Source organism: Capsella rubella, unplaced genomic scaffold (genome assembly GCF_000375325.1).
Source record: "Capsella rubella cultivar Monte Gargano unplaced genomic scaffold, Caprub1_0 scaffold_4, whole genome shotgun sequence".
Classification (NCBI taxonomy): Eukaryota; Viridiplantae; Streptophyta; class Magnoliopsida; order Brassicales; family Brassicaceae; genus Capsella; species Capsella rubella.
The window spans coordinates 14,079,904-14,097,352 of record NW_006238920.1 but is presented as its reverse complement, the minus strand read 5'-3'; the positions used below and the strand labels follow the sequence as shown (position 1 = coordinate 14,097,352).

Sequence of the window (17,449 nt, the reverse complement as noted above, 5' to 3'; positions counted from 1 at the left end):
ATTAATAGATTCAGACAATACTGAACACACAGGTGAATCTAAGAGCAATAAGCAAGAGAATGAAGTAAAAAATGTCTTCTTCGGTTTGATCTTACTACTCTGAAATTCCTTCCCAAGTCTTCAAGTCTTAAAACAAAAGAAATCAAGACAAGTCATAAAACACTCAAACCCAAAGGTAAAAGGTTCTTTGAAAATGAAAATGAGAGTTGAGAAAATGCAACTAAAGGTTCATATCATGCAGCAGAAGAAGTCTTCAAACCAAACCAAACAAAGCCAGTACTGCTTTGAAGGTTTAGATACTACCAACCGCTTCCATCGCCATCAACCACCTATACTGTCTCTTCTTGCGTCGGTACAGTACTCTGTGTTGCCTTCATATCTGGAACGAGCTTGTGGCTGCCAAAGCTGAATGATTTGCCTCCTCAATACACCTAAACAATGGCAAACCAATCATTGGGGATTTGGTCTATGAGTATGTCTGGTTTTTAATGTTGAGGTGCCTAGAGAGGGATTTGTCTTACCGGTTAATCCATCAATGCCTTGCCGGATGGAGAATGTGCACCAGGTAGAAGTCACTGACAGTAGATTGCCTTGTCGATAAGTGAAGGTATTGGCTTGATTTCGGTTCCAAGTTCTTGCTCAGTCTGATACCTGTTGGAAACCAAATAGATGAGTAAGAAAGCTATAGCATCTTCGAAAAGAGAGGCCACATCAGTTGAAGAAGAAACACGAACATTTTGAAGCGGTCCTCATAAGTTACCAAATTCACAGCCAACCCAAGGTGTCCATATCTCCCCGATCTGCCTACCTGGTAATGTAAATGAAGCAAAAAAAAACATTCACAAAATGAACTTATAAAAGGAGAATTACTTAAGATTTTATAAGTCAACATCAATTTCCCTTAACATACCCTGTGTAGATACGACTCAGAAGTCCTAGGAAAATCAAAATTTATGACAACATTCACAGCTTGAATGTCAATCCCACGTGTAAATAAATCTGCAACAGACAGATATTCCCCGTGAAACTTAAAACACATTTGCCGCTATTGAAGTACATGAGTAACACTAAACGTACCAGTGCAAACAAGGTTTCTGCAAGCACCATTTCGGAAATCATGGAAAACCCTGTTCCGATGATCTTGAACCATCTTTGCATGGATATAGAAACATGAGTAACCGAGTTCTGTGATTTTCTTGGCTAACAGCTCCACACGATTAACAGAGTTGCAAAAAATAATGGATTGGTTTATTTGGAGCTGCAATTGATAAACAATACTGACTATAAAGATCCACTATATCAAGTAGCCAGACAAGAAAACAGTTGGGTCGAGGGCTGTCTGAAAATCTGACCTTAGAGAATAGCGTGTTCAGACAGTGCACCTTCTGTCTCTCTTCAACAAAAGCATAATATTGGGTAACACCCATAAGCGTGAGCTGATCCATGAGATTAATAATGTAAGGCTTCCTGAGATATCGATCCTTGAAAGACTTAACGGTGACGGGAAATGTAGCTGAAAACATTAAAATCTGACGGTTTTCTGGCAAGAACTGTATCAACTCCTCTATGGAAGGTTGAAATTCTACAGACAAAAGCTTGTCGGCCTGGTAAAGATGTTTGCAAGTTAGAACAATGAAAATTAGTCAATCAAATTCTGCAAACATCTGTGATAACAGGAACTGATTTTTTTTTATCTTTAAATGGAAGTTTTCTTTTTTTGCGGGGAAAAATTTGAAAGTCTTTTTGGCAGGAATCCAACAACGTTTGTCTTCATAGATTTTAGCAATAAACACGCCAACAGGAAAATAAAGCTCAGGTCTAGTAGAACAAGGGCCAAAAAGAAGAAGGAACTCACCTCATCCATTACAAGCATCGAACAATCTTTCAAAACACACACACCCTTTTTGGCAAGATCTAATATTCTTCCAGGAGTTCCAACCAGCAAGTGTACAGGTTGATATAATCGCATGATATCATCCCTCAGACTGGTACCGCCAGTGGTGACCATAACCTCAATATTTAAATATTTGGAAAGCTCCTTGCAAACCTGTGATGTCTGAAGGGCCAGCTCTCGGGTTGGAACTAGAATTACAGCTGCACAAAAAGGGGTGCAAAGTAAAGAAAACCCAGCAAGTAAGTAGCTTTATATAAATGAAAAGGAACCCAGTAACTGAAAAGTAGATTTATGTAAGGGAAGTAACAAACCTTGAATGACATTGTTCTCTGGATCAATTTTCTCAAGGGTCGGAATGCAAAAGGCACCAGTTTTGCCAGTCCCATTTTTGGCTCTAGCAAGAATATCACTACCAGTCAATGCAATAGGGATGCTTTCTTCCTGAATAGGTGAAGGCTTTTCGAAACCTTTTTCGTATATTCCTCTAAGTAGATCTCTCTTCAAAAAGTAATCTTCAAATTCATTTCCTTTAGTGGCAGTCACATCCTGCAGAAAAGATGAAAAATTATGCTCTAAGGGAATGCTGTCTTATCAAAACAAGGTTGGTCACTGAGGAAACCTTGAGCAGGAATTAGATAAGGAATCATACCTCTGTCTGGTAACGATCATCTCGTGGTGGTAGCTTTAAGGTAGCCTTCCAGTCTTCAGTGCTAATAATCATGAAGAAACCCACATAATTCGTAAGCTGAAAAGTATGCAGAAAACTTGAAACACCACGACCTCACCTCACCACATCAGTGAAGAGCACCATTTCATAACAACCATTCGTAAACCTTGAATCCAAATCATTTGCATATAATTTGAAGGATTAATCCAACAGGCACTTACTTGGAATCGTTGTTAGCTTCCGATTGAACCGTCTTCTCGACTTCATCTACGTAACTCGGATCAGTAGGAAGCTGAGGGCGTCCAGACCATTGTTGTTGTTGCTGTTGAATTTGCTGAGGGTTGGTCTGTGGGTAAGACCGTTGAACGTACTGCTGAGCATTAGGTTGAGACTGAAGATACTGTGGTTGAGGTTGCTGCGGAAAGGGAGTCCGAGACTGAAGGTACTGGTGAGGCTGAGGTTGCTGCGGATTCGGATTCGGATTCCGTGACTGAAAATTAGGATCCGGACCAGGACCCGCCGCTCCAATCCCCGGAGGAAATCTTCCTCTATTATTATTATTATTCATCACAATCCGATCTCGAACAGATTAGCGAGAGAGCCCTTATTCTACCAAATAATCTTCAACAGCTCCCAAAAAAAAAAGAGACTAAAAGACAACTCTGTAATCTGAAGTTAGAGACAAATGGAGATGACTCGACTGATTCGACTCTGAAAGACAAGATCGGAACAAAATTAATCCACAAACAAAGGAATGGAACAAAAAAGAGAATAATTGAACAAGAGAGTAATAATTTTTTCGGAAAATAATTTCGTCGTCTGTTTTACTGATGAGAAAGAAAAAGAAAGAGAAAGAGACATACACTCGCCGCCGGAGTCGTTGTTTTAAGGATTTTTCCTTTTTCTTATTTCACTCACTCTTATCCACTCCCCATTATTTTACTAATATAACCCCATACTTTCTCATTATCCTAATATAACCCATACTTTTTCACAATTTTAATACAACCCCCATGTTTCTTAATTTAGTTTTTTTTTTTTTTGGTTATTCTCCTTTGATTTTAAAAATAGAGAGAGAGCTACTACGGCTGAAAACGTCGAGAAAATGAAGCCCTTTCGTTTTGCTCGGAATCAAAAATGTGTTCTAAAATAAACAACAATCCCAGATTTAGAATTTGATTCTAATGGTGGCTTCTCCTCTTTCGAATCTCTACCACTGGACCTCAAATTCTCAATCTAAGATCTTTTTTTTGATAAATAAGACAGACAACTCTGAGATGACAAGAAAGGAACAAAAAATACAACAGAGCTCCGAGTTTTTGTATCCTCCTCGTCATTTGGTCGTGTCTGGAGACTAAAACCGGCGAACAAGCTTTAGAAATTTAATTTCCAAAAATAAAGAAAACACATAAAGAAGAAGAAGAAGATAGTGAGAGAAAATGTCGTTTACAGGAACGTTGGATAAATGCAAGGCCTGTGACAAGACCGTGTATGTTATGGATCTTTTGACATTAGAGGGTAATACTTATCACAAATCATGTTTCAAATGCACCCATTGCAAAGGCACTCTCGTGGTATTTCTATTCTTTCTTCTTCCTCCATTGTTATACTCTGTTTCCCTGACAATGCTTTAAACAAAAAAAGATCATTTTTTTTGTAAACAGATAAGCAATTACTCATCAATGGATGGAGTTCTTTACTGTAAGCCACACTTCGAACAGCTTTTCAAAGAATCTGGCAACTACAGCAAGAACTTTCAGAATGGAAAGACCGAGAAGCCCAATGATCATCTGGTATTGTATAATTTATATATATGTTACTCTGTCTTCAATGATTCATCTTTTCGTTTCCAGTCCATCTGATCTTTTTCCCAACTGAATTCTGCAAGACTCGAACTCCGAGCAAGTTATCATCCTTCTTCAGTGGAACACAAGACAAGTGTGCCACTTGTAAGAAAACGGTCTACCCACTTGAGAAAGTAACTATGGAAGGTGAATGTTACCACAAGAATTGCTTCAGGTGCACACACAGTGGTTGTCCTTTGACTCACTCTTCTTACGCTTCTCTCAACGGCGTCCTCTACTGTAAAGTCCATTTCAATCAGCTCTTTCTCGAGAAAGGAAGTTACAATCACGTCCACCAAGCTGCTGCTAACCACCGCCGATCAGCCTCTTCTGGTGGCGCTTCTCCGCCTTCCGATGATCAAAAACCTAGCGACAGTGCTTCAATTCCCGAGGGAAAAGATGAAGAAGCAGTCCCTGAAGCTGCAGGAGAAGAGCCTGAGCCCGTGGCTGAGTCTTGAATGTGGTGGAGGAACGATCTTATCAGTTCTTAAGTTTCAAGTTTTATATGCTTTTATGTTTGAATGATTATTATGTATACAAAACTGTTTTTGTTTGTTTCTGTAAATTCTTGTAAAGTTTTAAGCCCTTTTGGAGAGAATCTGTTGTAAACCAAATCTTTAACATCCAATTTTTTTTGAAGAGGATATATATCTTTGACCTTATTTTATTTGATGAATCAAAATTCAAAACATACAGTATTGATAGTATTCAAACAAACTTCTTTCCATTTCTTGTACTGTAAACAATCAAAAGTTGTAAGATTTCGCCAAAGAAGAATCAAACTCTTGACACTGTTTATCCAGATGGATAGTGTTTCAAGACATAAACAGAGCCTTGCATTTTGCCATTGTGTCATCTGGACTCGTAACTGCAGCAACAGAAACAATTCTACTTGTTATGTCTCTGACACAAACAGAGAGAGATATACTGTGTAATATATCTAAGTAACTAACCTGAATGACCAATTGTTTTTGGTGACTCATAAATTTCATAATCGTTTCCACCCTGCAGAAGTTACAAGCCAACTTTTTACTCATCGAGCTCAGTGGAAACCGTCAAGAAGTAATGAAGCGATTTGGAAATTTAAGTTGAGGTTTCTACCTCATAGGTTTTGTCACCGAAGAAATGGATTTCACTGAAGTCCTCCAGGTATTGCAAGCAGTAAGTCTTATCCCAACCTTTAGGGAAGACCTGAGCCATAACAGTTAAAAAAGACTCAGTAACTAAACCAATAGATTTAAGGGATTGTTATAACCACATTTTGATTATACTCACATCGAAGCTAATCTGTCCTCCAATTGAGAAAGTAAGATTAAGATGGGCAAACCGCTCACGAAGTTCAGCTACCATCTTTGGTCTGATGTTTTGAACCTTTTATAACAAAATATTGAATGATAAGAATTCTCGAAGACAATATATATAAGAAACTGAAAAACGAAACTAATCCTCTATTCTACCTTATCATATCTCTCGAATTCGTCTCTTTCTTCTTGGCTGCAGTTCCGACCAATAGGTGATACATTGAGCATTCCATTACGGAATTCAATGAATGTTCCCCTGCGTATGCAAATTTCAAGAAAATAAATCATCTCATCACTTTGCAAACATGATTATAGACTAGTACTTGGATCCACATTATACCTTTTAATGGGAATATCCAAGTCAGCAATGTAGTGCAGCGTGAAGTTAATCAACTCCTGCATCATCAATTTACACATTCACAAACTATCCATATGCATATACTTGCAGACACTTCAAACATCAATGAAAGCACTAAAGAAACATTATAGCAACTTCTGCTATCACACATAAGGGACAATGATATGTGTTTTACCTTGAGTTTATCTTCTCCAAGGTACAGCTTCAGGCTCTGAGAAAAAAGATGCAAATTATTAAGAAACGTTAAAACAACAATGTGGATATGGAAGTAGAATTCGTAATTTGATATGCACCTGAATTCCAATGGATTTCCCATCTTTATGGGCAACAAGACCATTCTCAGAGAAACAATAATCATAGTCGTGAGTGACTGCAAAAATTCAAAAGTTTTAGCCAAACAGCTGGAGAATCACAAGGCAAGAGAGATAGAACCAGATTTAAAATGTCCTCTTCAAGAAAATTAAGACTTAAAAGGAAATCAAATACATTCCAGAATTTGAACTCGAGACAACGAAGATAATGATCAGCAGCTATACTAAATCCAAATCTACAGACTTTAAGGATCTTCTGTATCCATGTTGTTGATGGATCTAGTCAAGAAAATTAAAGCAGAGAACGTCTATCTCCACTATTAAGGGATCCATAGAGTAGAGAACAGAACAAAAGAGACCATCCTTATAAAATTAAAGTAAAAGATTATTTCTTTGAATACCAAAATAAAAAATTCCACCAGAGGTGATATTTATTGCGATCAGATCAGAGTCGTACCTGTTTTCCCAAGCTGCTCAGATATCTTGCTTAGATCAGATCCACCGACGACTCCAATAGTGACGACCTGCAACTCTCACAGACATTATATCGAACACTAAGCCGGCATAAACACAACTCATAGAAAGGCAGCTTGGCAATGGCAATCACATACCTTACGCAATTCTCGGATAAAATCGAGCAATTCTTGAGTAGCCTCCTTCCTCGGAGCAGTGAGAGTGCCGTCGACGTCGAACAAAGCGATCACTCCGGGTTTTTTCGCCGCCATTGAATCTGGTGATAGAGAGATCGTGAGGGAAGGATGAAGAGTTTTGAAATTCAATGGCGGAAGATGTGAATGAATATATTAATAAATTGGACCGATCTAATCGAAACCAAAGAGTGTCGCTTAAACTATGGTCCTCACTTTCTGTCATAGAGATCAGTGATTGGTGGATAAAATAATCGTGACGCATGAAAAATCTACTATTATTTCCCAAAATTCCTTATTTTTATGTTATTTGCTTTTTCTTATTCAATTCAAAGTAAAAGGTTGAAAAGTGAAAGTCACATCATTTCCCAACTCTTAGCAATTAAAAGTATTTCTTTTTTTACATTTTTTCAAAGGAAATGGTCCAAATGGATATTATCTACCAATATTAATGTAATTTTATATGGATTAAATTATAGACATGTTAGTTTTTTAAAAGGATACATTTTCTCTTTTATATTTTATTTTCTTTTGTTACAATTAAAAAAAAATACTTGATAATAGATTTACAGTGATATAATATTGAGGAATAAAATTCTACCAAAAAAAAAAAAGAAAAATTGTGAAATAAAATTTATTTGTTTTAATGTAATAGACTTTTTTAGAATTTTTGGAGAAAAGACTATACACTAGTTTGAATATTGAATATTCTCGTAACGGAAAAGAATAATACCCTCGTAAAGCCGTTAGTCGCGATCGCGGAGATGTGAATTTTTCAATTTATAATTTTCTTCTCCTCTAATTGTTAAACGCACGGCTCTGACAGTGACCCAAAAAAAAAAAAAAAAAATACTTGGAATAGTAGTACTGACTACTGAGGCCGAAAACAATTGTTTGTGAAGCAATTTAGGCTATTACTATAAATGGGCCTAGAAAACTGAAGCACAACGGGAAATACTTTATACGGCCCTATCCATATTTATTTGCAGTTCATGTGCCATTCACATTTGCTCCAACAATGTTCTCTTATAAATCTTTGATGATTTCTTCAAAATCAATACAACATTAACAATATACAAAAAATAGTAGTGAGATACAAGCAGTTTCTCTGACTCGTTACATTCTTGTGTATGTGATCACTCTCAGTGTGCCAACGAGCTTTGTCACATCATTAAAATTCAAAACTTTCATCCACTGCAGAAGCTTGACGACCTAAGATCTCCAAGACAACTTGAAGGAATGCTTCGTTTGACATCTCCAGCGAAAGCACTGGGAAGTTTTCACTTGGCTTTGTCATGCGTTGAAGATAATAGCTTTCGGAAAAAGACAAGGTTTTACGGTTTAGGAGAATATAGCATTCACAAAGGCCTCGGGATCAAAAGGTTGGAGATCTTCTACAGCTTCTCCTACACCAATAAACTTTACAGGGATGCCCAATTCCTCAACCACACTGACCTGCAGTAAGATATGCAGAACCAGTTTCAATGACAGAGCTGCTGGAAAATAAGAGCTTTAGGTGGGACGAGAAATTTAAAAAAAAAAAGAGAGAGAGTTTTATGGAGTTTTTACCACACAGCCTCCTCTAGCAGAGCCATCTAGTTTCGTCAATATCAAACCGGTTATACCAACAACCTGACCACCAAAATCTCAAGAAATCTCAAAATTTTACAAAGCATTTATAGTTTGGGGAACCAGAAACACGAGGTTTAAGTGGTTCCATATGCTACCTCGTTGAATTCTCTAGCTTGTGGAAGCATGTTCAAACCAGTGTTTCCATCAAGGACAAGTAGGATCTCCTGAAAATTTCGTGAAAAAATTTTTTAGCTAACATACTTGGAGACTAGCAGAGTGTAATAATATAAGCAAGATAATATAAAGAATCACTCACATTGGGTGCACCAGAGACAACCTTCCCCACTGCTTTTTTGCACGCAATCAACTCCTCCATCAGGCTGTAATTAGTATGAAGACCTTACATAAAGAGTTGTAATGTACCTCAGATCAGTCAAAACAGTGCAAAAGCATGTTTTTTAAGTCAACTAGAAAACTCTGTTATGCTTACGTCCAGATGTGTCACACAGTACAACATCATAACCTTCCTCCTTCCCTCTTTTCACAGCCTTTGAGAGAACTATTCAGAAATATAACGTTTTGATAATGAGATCACGTTGCTTATTTGCCCTTAACACTGACACTTACAAGCAAAAAAGTGCATTGGTCACCTGTTGCTGCTTTAGCCTTCTCTCCTTCAGCCACAACAATTTCACACCCAGTCCTCTCTGCCCATATCTCTAACTGGTCACTTGCTGCTGCTCTAAATGTATCACCTGCTGCCATTAATACCTATGACAATTCATCGCAGGATTGCTGATGAACATACTGATACTCAATTCTAAATTCTACCAATCCTGGTATTTTATCATTACTAATATGGGAAACCTCTTTCTAATATCCCACCCAAATCTCAAGAGAACAAAAAAAAAAAAAGGGCCTACATTGAAATTCAACATGAAAGTTGTACCTTAGTTCCTTCATTCTTGAATCTATGAGCCAGCTTTCCTGAAACACAAAAGCCAACTCGTACACATAAGATGGTTCTGTGGCTAAACCCAGTGCGAATCAAGGTAGTCTTTTGAGTTCCCACTCTAAACCAGAAATCTATGTTGCCTTACCAAGAGACGTAGTCTTCCCACCTCCGTTCACTCCAACAATCATTATAACAGCTGGTTTCCTGATAAACCACAGCATATAACCAAACTTGAACGACAGTCTTCCATAGCCCCAGAGCAGACCAAACTTTGAACCGGGGGGAAAGAAAAGACAAGAATAACAAGTAACCGAGAAAAATGAAGAGAACCTGAAACCCATTTGAAGCTCTGTCTTGCTGTTTTTCTTAGCCAGCATCTCTAACACACTGGCCTTCAATGCATCCTACGCCATTCACAATTTGGATCAACTAGCTATAAAGCCTAATTTCCTAACATGAAGGGTGTGCTACATATATGATATATAGAGTATAGAGAGCAACCTTGATCTCGCTTCCTGATTTGAGTTTCCCAGACAAAATATCCTCCCTTAGCTTCTCAACAATTCTAACCGTAATCTTGGGTCCAAAATCAGAAACCAAAAGCGCCTGCATTTGCATATTCCCACGATTATATTTCCATTGGCATCCGCAACCCACAGAATCGACAGTAAGAATTAAGAGGTTCAGTTTCAAAGGACCTCTTCCAGTTCATCGAGAACTCGGTCTGTTTCAGCAAGGTTCCAGAAGAGCAAGAGCTCGTCGATGACTGCTAGATTCTCCCTAGTCTTGGAGAATCCGGAGAAAACCTTCTCCACGTCGCTTTTGGCCTTCTCCTTAATCAACCGACCCAGCCGCGTGAAGAATCCGCTCGGTCCGGCCGAGCACCGGAACCGGGTAGTTGGAGGAAGAAATTCACATCTCTGAGGCAGTAATCCGGTCCGTTCGGAGGAGAACGGCGACATACGTCCGGCGAGAAACGAGAGGTGAGCAGAGGAAGTTGCCATGGCGCCTCGCAGCACAAGAGAGAGACTGGATAAAATGCAAGCTTTTCGATACGCCGCGTTTCGGGTTTGTATTGTTTCCCCCCATTATATTAGTAACAGGCTCACTTATGAATGAGGCCCATTTATGGTACACTCCCTTATAAGTCAGGCCCATTACAAATTATTTATATATTTCTTTGGAGTATAGTAGATGTTAACAAAAGCTAGGACGAATTATTAAGTGGTGCGTGTAATTTAAGATTAGATCAAATATTTAGTGTTGTTACATTGATACTAGTTAGCAGCTCATAAGAAAATGTGTTGTTTTCTATGATTAATCACTTTTTGGAGCTTCAGATACGATCATTACGCATGCCATGGTATTGGTAGCTAACAATTCTTTCTAATTTCGGAAAACGAGAACCTCATATTATTTGTGTTTTCCTCGTAAAGAAACATTTTGTTCAGCTTTACCATTACTAGTTTACTACGTATAATTTATTTTATTTGTTGTTGACAATTTATACTACAAATCGACCAAAAGTGAAAAAGTCAAGATATAATAAAAAGACTTTTGGTCTAACGTTTACTTTAATGCATCTATAGTTTTGTCTTTTAAGTATAGCATTTGTCTTATATTTGCGGCGATGACAAAGTTTACCAACAGCCGAACACATAAACGTCAGCGTTATGATGTATTCGCCGTGACCGTGAACAAAACTAGATTTGTGGAAAAGAAAGAAAAAGAACAGTTACATCTGTGGAAAAGAATACAAAAGTCTATATCGTTGGTCTTTTTTTCTAATAATTATAATATGTTTTGTACTATCAGAATTATAAGGATCGTACTTACATATGTAGTATATGTGTTCCACAAAATTAATATTAATTAAATCACATCATCTTTTTTTTTCCAAAAAAACTGATAAAGATGGAAAAAAAACTCTCTAGACTTTAAATTCACTGAACCACTGATAACCCTCCCTGACTTTATACATAAATTGATTTGCTTTTCTTTTGGTCAAGTTGCAAATGGACTTAGACCAACATTAACAATGAGATTTAGAGAGTATGTTAGAGTATTAAGGTTAAAAAATAAATCAAAATTAATTAATATAACTAAGATACGTAAGTTGGAGAAGGATTTATGTTGAGGGTTAAGATACGACACGTGGCAGACGAGGATTGGGTGAGGTGAGAAATATATAATAAGTTTTTTTTTTTTACTCAGATATTTTTTTTTTACTCTTCCTCTCTTTATCTCTCTAAACCACAAACGACATGAACCTTTTTATTGTATTTTTTATATTTCTCTTTTATGTATGTTTTCAAATTCTAAATTCTAAATTTGCAATAAATATAAGATTTTTTTAAATTACAAATTACAAAAAAAAAATTAAAAAAAAAATAAATTCTAAGATACCCAACTTAAGATCCTACCAATAAACACATCCAAAAACTAAAAACAAAATCAAATCTCTTAAACTCAACTTTTTCATATTTAATACTAAACTAATACTAACATACCCAAATTAAAAACCCACCTATAATGTTGCTCTTAGTAATTAGAATTAGAAAGCGGTTGGCCGCTAATTAACAAAATAAACACCTTAATATAAATTCCCAAAAAGCTTGAGCTCACATGGATTATCAAAACATGATGCAGATTAATTTGCATCAGAATTTACAACCATTTTGTACATTACCACTAATGCACATTACTGTGAATGTGATCAACTCATTATAAATATTAGCTGTTATTGGAATTTCGTGGTCACAGTAACGTTATACTTCAGTATCGTTGACTGGTATGTTGACTATAAGTACCACAATTTTTTTTAGATCGTATCCTATCCAACGAGCATGAGCCTAAGAAAGGATTAGTATTGTTCACCTATATGATGATTATCATTTTTTTTTAACTTTCTATTAATTTGGCCGACATTTCACATGTCCACATAGCTATATATATACTTTGTCAAAAAAAATAAAATATATATATAAGAAGAAGCTATACTTCTGTTCATTCTTACTTTCAAGTTTCAAACAAATTTTTTTGGGGTAAGGACGACCATAAGTGAAAAGTCACGATTTACTAGTCTTTGACTTTAACACTTAAATCTCTGACTTACACTTAGCTATGCGAGCGGACGCATATTAGTTTGACGTCACGTCGATGACGTAAGATAATTAATAAGCGATATGACATTATGAGATCAATATTATGGACATACATATCAGTAATGAGAATCGCTTAATGTAGTAACCAAAATAAAGCATTAATATTCCCCCGCTTAATGTTTCATTACAATTCTTGTAGTTCAGTTGTTTGTGTTGGCGATGGACAGAATAATGTCGCTTTAGGTTTACATTGGTTAGGGGATAACATTTAGCAATCAAAAAAATATAGATATTATTTTGTGTCATATATTTCGTTATCCATTGTTTAAATATACCGTCGAGTGAACATTAATTAAAAGAGAAACACAGGTTTGTTGTCCGTTACTATCGCTTAACAAAACCCCACAATGAAATTTATTTACATCATTGGATATGCACCAATCCAACGAATAGTATTTTTAAGTTTCAATTATTGAAATATAAATCATATGAAGCCTTTTTTAAAAAAAAAAAAAATCATATGTTTCTGTTATCTCGACATGTGAGAGATGTCTGAAACAACTACCGGGATTTTTCTCAATTTAAGATTTATTTTATATATAAACACAATCATTGTAATTAAAACTATATATTGGTGGAAAAATGATACAAAGACTTGCTATTTGCTTGCTGCAGGTCAATTATCTTTTAACGAGTACTTCATAAATGCTTGTACTATCACAGATTCATCAGCTAGCCATAAAACTATAATTAAGAATCGTGCAGATAAGTATTTTAGAATTTAATATAAATCAAATTGTTTACTTTTTCCACATTGGATAAGATGAAGTAAGCTAGGAAGCAACTAAAAAATTCCAACAAAAAAAAAGAAAAAAAAAAAAAACCATCGATATGTTTCTTTATCTTCTGACTAATTAACGAAAAGAACAACAAAATTAAATCCTCGATATTAAGGATGAAATGTTTGAACATTGGATTGTATATATCGTTATTGTAACAAATTTGAACGCATTTTGGTCTGCATGCGAATTATTATTATACATTCTCGGTTTATAATAACAATCGACAAAATTATTGCATGTTATTCACTCATCTTTCAATATTTAGAAAACAACACTTCCATACGCAAACGTTACGTCGTTTTTACCTTGTAAATTACAGTTCGTCTTTTTCCCGCGCAATCAACAAAAAATGGTTATGGACATAACACCGATCGAAGACTACTGATCCCCTGGAAGTCAACACGACAACATTGTAGAACACGTATTATTGCATTATCATTGATCGATCGAGTGTGTTCCATGATGAAATAACGAGGCAAATAACACGCGATAGATTTCCAAGAAACAGCCTGTAATGATTTATTCATCACTGCAAGCTAAGCCCAACAGTCATATTCTATTCATTCGGTCATAAAAAATAATTCATTAAAAAGGTAGTCGTCGTTATAATAGCCTCGTGGTAGTTTTAAACTTTTCAAATATGGGTGTATCATGTTCATGTATGTAGTATGATTTTCCCCACATTTACTTTAATTAACTTAATTACTTCTAGATGCATGGTTGAGAAGAAGGAGATGATCACCATGACGTCCGTAGTTGCGTTTTTTTTTTTTTTTAATATATATATGCATGCAGGTCATGATGTTGTTAGCGAAGATGTCAAAGACCTGGTTCTACCTATCCCAGCTATTGCCTACACCGACTGTTTGAAAGCGGATGAATCACGTAACTAGATTACTATAACAATTTGTAAGACTTTACTACTGGTCCGTCGACGTCAAAATATTTATATATATACACTACACGCAATTAATGTGAGAAAACGGCTATAGTGTGTTCTCGGACGGTAAGTTGTTCTTCCTCTAAACCCAACGGCCATTGCAGCTCTTCGTGTTTACGAGAGGGGTTAATGGCTCTTTTTATGATAAGACGTACGTACGTCCACTCACAATTTTTAGTCTCCAATGCGAAGATGCGAGAGATTAATTAATTTCTATATTATTATGAAGTCTGTTATATATTATGTTATGTGGCAAAATTGTTGCTGAGGTTATTATGATGAACTGGCCAACGATCGGAGAATGGTATGTGTTAAAAAAAAAAAAAAACTCGATTCCATTGGTACGGAAAACGCGTACCGACGACGTTAATTTGAACAGAGAATAAAAAGCAAGAAATACCTGAAAACTTCGTTCGAATGATCGTATCAGTTTCCTTCAACAACAAGTCAATTGAATGACACGTGCCTTAACAACGACTCCATCAAACTAGCGCCAAAAGACTTTCTCAAAAGATATTACGTTCCACGTACGCAATGTCTTCCTTTAAATTGGCACTTTCATAATTTCCCTCCAACTAAATTACTAGTTAATTTCGTGAACTTGGTAATTTTATATAATAAAGACGAAGTTTCTACGTTTCACTTGTTCACAAATAGAAAATCTTAAAAATATTCGTGAAAATTATACGTCCTGTTTGGTTTTTTTGTGGGAAAACCAAAAAAAATCTTTAAACAAAAGCAAAATCGTAGAGGTCTGTCTGTCTTTGTAGTGGAGGACCGAGCCTTTTCTTTGAAGAAAAGCTACAAGCTACTGTAGTTTACAAAAAAACAAAATCGATTAATAATATTTAAGGAAAATTGAGTAAAATACGTAAAATGAAGTGATGTAATCAAAGTATTAATTTGCAACAAAGACGCATCATTTTATTAAAAATGTAGACACGCCGCCCGCCACCGTTGATCATGCCACTGGCCATGCCAAGCCTCCACGAACCATCCGATCCACCACGTCATCTAATCCTATCTCTTGTAATTAAAAATAATAATTCTAATGTTTATCATATAACTTTTACCTCCCAATCCCGGTAAAAAAATAATGCACTGAATAACAATAATATTATTTTATAAAATCAATTCTAGAATAAGAATATATACATATATATTACGCGCGATAAGACGAAGAAGAATATATTCCCATTATTGATTAAATCAATTTAAAAGTATAGAAGATGCAACGGTCTAAAACTCTGACTGGTGTTGACAAAAAACAAAAAAGATATTGAAATTTCTCAGAAAATAAGATAAAAACAAAACACATTAGAAACTAAGTGGAAACAACGACGAAAAAAGCGTGCGCCTTCGTTATATATATATATATATATATATATATATATATACGCTCACTCAGTTCTCCGATTTCAAGAAACAAAACAATAAGAGGGAATCATCTCCTGCAAAGAGGATTAGACTTATATACACACACATAAACATAATTAAAGACAGACCATGTCGTATTCAGCAACAATGAAACGGTCACTCGAGATTGAGGTGATCTCAGCAGAAGGGCTCAAGGCAGATCGTAAACCATTGAAGAGAAAAACATACAGCGTCGTCAGCATCGACCAGAAATATTTTGCTTCCAAGCCGGATGATCTGGGTGGGAGCTGTCCTGTTTGGAAACACAAATTCGACATGGAGATGCCAATAAACGGAACCGTAGGGTTCATTACCGTCGAGGTACGTTATCGGACGAGTGGAGGAGCTGAGAAACATGTCGGATACGCCAAGATTCCCGTGACGGATTTCATGGGAGGTTTTGCTCCGCAAGGGCATTTGAACTTCTTGAGTTACAGGTTGAGAGATGAGTATGGTGACAAATGCGGCGTCGTCAATGTCTCTATCATGGTGAAACCTGACAGATCAATACCAGTGCCGTTGCCTTCGTCTTCATTTGCGCCGTGTTCTTCCCAAGCTGCTGCTAATAACCATATGTGGAGACCGAGGACTTCTTCATCAATGGCTTCCACTGCTGTTTATGGCGGTGGTCGTGTAGTCACCGGAGTTCCTGTTTGGTGTGCGTACCAACGCCCGGCTTAATTTTATTTTTCGTACCTGACTTGATCCTACGACTGCACATATTTATCTTTTGATTTTTTTTTTGCCATGTTTATTCCGAAAATTGGGATTTAATGGGAAAAAATAAAATAAAACGTTGATTAATCATGAAATCTGTTCGATTGAAGTATTATGAAATAAATAAAACACATTTGCTTAAAAGCTTTCACAATCGTTTTTCTCGTGTCTCTGATTTTGTTATTCTAGCTTTGTTTAAGGTTTCTTTTCTAAAAACATATTTGTTTTAAGATTTTTATAGTAAAAATAATTATATACATACACTACATGAAATTTCCATGACGACAACAATAGTTTGACTTTATATAATATGTTTGCGCAGCAGTCCACAATAAGAATTAGTCGTCTGGTGGTTAAAGTGTGTGAAGAATTTTGGTATGTCGTCAGGTTCGATACCTTACCAACGATTCGAAGCTGTGAGGAATATAGCGCATAATGATGGATTTGGGTTCATCACTAACGTCTGATTTACAGACGATATAGGTGCGCATCTGAGCTTTCTTCTTCTTTTTTTTTTTCTCATTTTCTTTATTTTCGAAACTATACAATATATTTTATGTAATAATTAGCTAGTAGCTGTGTACAATAGAATTGTGATGAAAGTGTTACCAGAAGTGGATAAAATGTGCTTTAGAAACAATCGTATTTTGCATCTTGATAATGAACTATTAACTTTACCAAATTATATGACCAAACCAAACAATACTTTTATTTAAATACTATTTTAACAAATTTTTATTAATCGCTCCAATCCATTAAGAAGTTGCATTCTTTGATACGTTTTATAACGTAATGAAAACGTTTTTTTTTCAATCACTTTGGTTGAAGGAAGTTTGTGTGGGCGTCTACTACACTCACATGCGCAAAGACAAGTTCTCTCT

At 36.0% G+C, this 17,449-nt stretch overlaps 5 protein-coding genes and 1 non-coding gene across 6 annotated transcripts; 3 read left to right on the top strand and 3 right to left on the bottom strand.

Moving 5' to 3' along the window:
- Positions 1-37: 37 nt before the first annotated feature.
- Positions 38-3,432, bottom strand: LOC17887962 (DEAD-box ATP-dependent RNA helicase 6). The gene is made up of 10 exons (XM_006293960.2): positions 2,783-3,432; positions 2,544-2,604; positions 2,206-2,440; positions 1,856-2,094; positions 1,353-1,604; positions 1,078-1,258; positions 911-999; positions 735-808; positions 522-651; positions 38-431 (listed from the first exon to the last, which is right to left on the bottom strand). The coding sequence occupies exons 1-9, from the start codon at positions 3,127-3,129 to the stop codon at positions 573-575; spliced, it is 1,557 nt and encodes a 518-aa protein (XP_006294022.1). The 5' UTR covers positions 3,130-3,432; the 3' UTR covers positions 38-431; positions 522-572.
- Positions 3,433-3,860: 428 nt separating this feature from the next.
- Positions 3,861-4,950, top strand: LOC17889279 (LIM domain-containing protein PLIM2a). The gene is made up of 3 exons (XM_006296363.2): positions 3,861-4,135; positions 4,226-4,354; positions 4,450-4,950. Exons 1-3 carry the CDS (start codon positions 4,001-4,003, stop codon positions 4,861-4,863), a joined length of 678 nt encoding a protein of 225 aa, XP_006296425.1. The 5' UTR covers positions 3,861-4,000; the 3' UTR covers positions 4,864-4,950.
- Positions 4,951-5,053: 103 nt separating this feature from the next.
- On the bottom strand, positions 5,054-7,236 carry LOC17889783 (phosphomannomutase). The gene is made up of 10 exons (XM_006294813.2): positions 6,987-7,236; positions 6,833-6,899; positions 6,358-6,434; positions 6,240-6,275; positions 6,047-6,102; positions 5,863-5,962; positions 5,681-5,776; positions 5,507-5,596; positions 5,359-5,410; positions 5,054-5,273 (listed from the first exon to the last, which is right to left on the bottom strand). Exons 1-10 carry the CDS (start codon positions 7,098-7,100, stop codon positions 5,221-5,223), a joined length of 741 nt encoding a protein of 246 aa, XP_006294875.1. The 5' UTR covers positions 7,101-7,236; the 3' UTR covers positions 5,054-5,220.
- Positions 7,237-8,028: 792 nt separating this feature from the next.
- Positions 8,029-10,581, bottom strand: LOC17889617 (cell division protein FtsY homolog, chloroplastic). The gene is made up of 11 exons (XM_006294407.2): positions 10,248-10,581; positions 10,051-10,155; positions 9,880-9,953; positions 9,695-9,753; positions 9,544-9,581; positions 9,245-9,365; positions 9,085-9,153; positions 8,911-8,993; positions 8,750-8,818; positions 8,592-8,654; positions 8,029-8,477 (listed from the first exon to the last, which is right to left on the bottom strand). The coding sequence occupies exons 1-11, from the start codon at positions 10,551-10,553 to the stop codon at positions 8,364-8,366; spliced, it is 1,101 nt and encodes a 366-aa protein (XP_006294469.1). The 5' UTR covers positions 10,554-10,581; the 3' UTR covers positions 8,029-8,363.
- A 5,272-nt stretch (positions 10,582-15,853) lies between these two features.
- LOC17890075 (BON1-associated protein 2) lies at positions 15,854-16,722 on the top strand. Its single transcript, XM_006295488.2, has one exon. It carries the CDS (start codon positions 15,942-15,944, stop codon positions 16,530-16,532), a length of 591 nt encoding a protein of 196 aa, XP_006295550.1. The 5' UTR covers positions 15,854-15,941; the 3' UTR covers positions 16,533-16,722.
- Positions 16,723-16,979: 257 nt separating this feature from the next.
- Positions 16,980-17,067, top strand: LOC111831303. Its single transcript, XR_002834559.1, has one exon. It is a non-coding gene; the product is annotated as a small nucleolar RNA snoR114 (small nucleolar RNA).
- Positions 17,068-17,449: the final 382 nt, after the last annotated feature.

Coding starts and splice junctions, on each gene's coding strand:
- LOC17887962 (XM_006293960.2), bottom strand. CDS start 3,129: ATGAATAATAATAATAATAGAGGAAGATTTCCTCCGGGGATTGGAGCG. Junction 809..910: donor CTGAGTCGTATCTACACAGG/GTATGTTAAGGG, acceptor TTACATTACCAG/GTAGGCAGATCGGGGAGATA. Junction 652..734: donor TATGAGGACCGCTTCAAAAT/GTTCGTGTTTCT, acceptor GGTTTCCAACAG/GTATCAGACTGAGCAAGAAC.
- LOC17889279 (XM_006296363.2), top strand. CDS start 4,001: ATGTCGTTTACAGGAACGTTGGATAAATGCAAGGCCTGTGACAAGACC. Junction 4,136..4,225: donor ATTGCAAAGGCACTCTCGTG/GTATTTCTATTC, acceptor TTTTGTAAACAG/ATAAGCAATTACTCATCAAT. Junction 4,355..4,449: donor AGAAGCCCAATGATCATCTG/GTATTGTATAAT, acceptor GAATTCTGCAAG/ACTCGAACTCCGAGCAAGTT.
- LOC17889783 (XM_006294813.2), bottom strand. CDS start 7,100: ATGGCGGCGAAAAAACCCGGAGTGATCGCTTTGTTCGACGTCGACGGC. Junction 6,435..6,832: donor TGAGCAGCTTGGGAAAACAG/GTACGACTCTGA, acceptor GAATTTTTGCAG/TCACTCACGACTATGATTAT. Junction 5,411..5,506: donor TCGGTGACAAAACCTATGAG/GTAGAAACCTCA, acceptor TAACTTCTGCAG/GGTGGAAACGATTATGAAAT.
- LOC17889617 (XM_006294407.2), bottom strand. CDS start 10,553: ATGGCAACTTCCTCTGCTCACCTCTCGTTTCTCGCCGGACGTATGTCG. Junction 10,156..10,247: donor TTCTCGATGAACTGGAAGAG/GTCCTTTGAAAC, acceptor ATGCAAATGCAG/GCGCTTTTGGTTTCTGATTT. Junction 9,582..9,694: donor TGGGAAGACTACGTCTCTTG/GTAAGGCAACAT, acceptor TTTGTGTTTCAG/GAAAGCTGGCTCATAGATTC.
- LOC17890075 (XM_006295488.2), top strand. CDS start 15,942: ATGTCGTATTCAGCAACAATGAAACGGTCACTCGAGATTGAGGTGATC.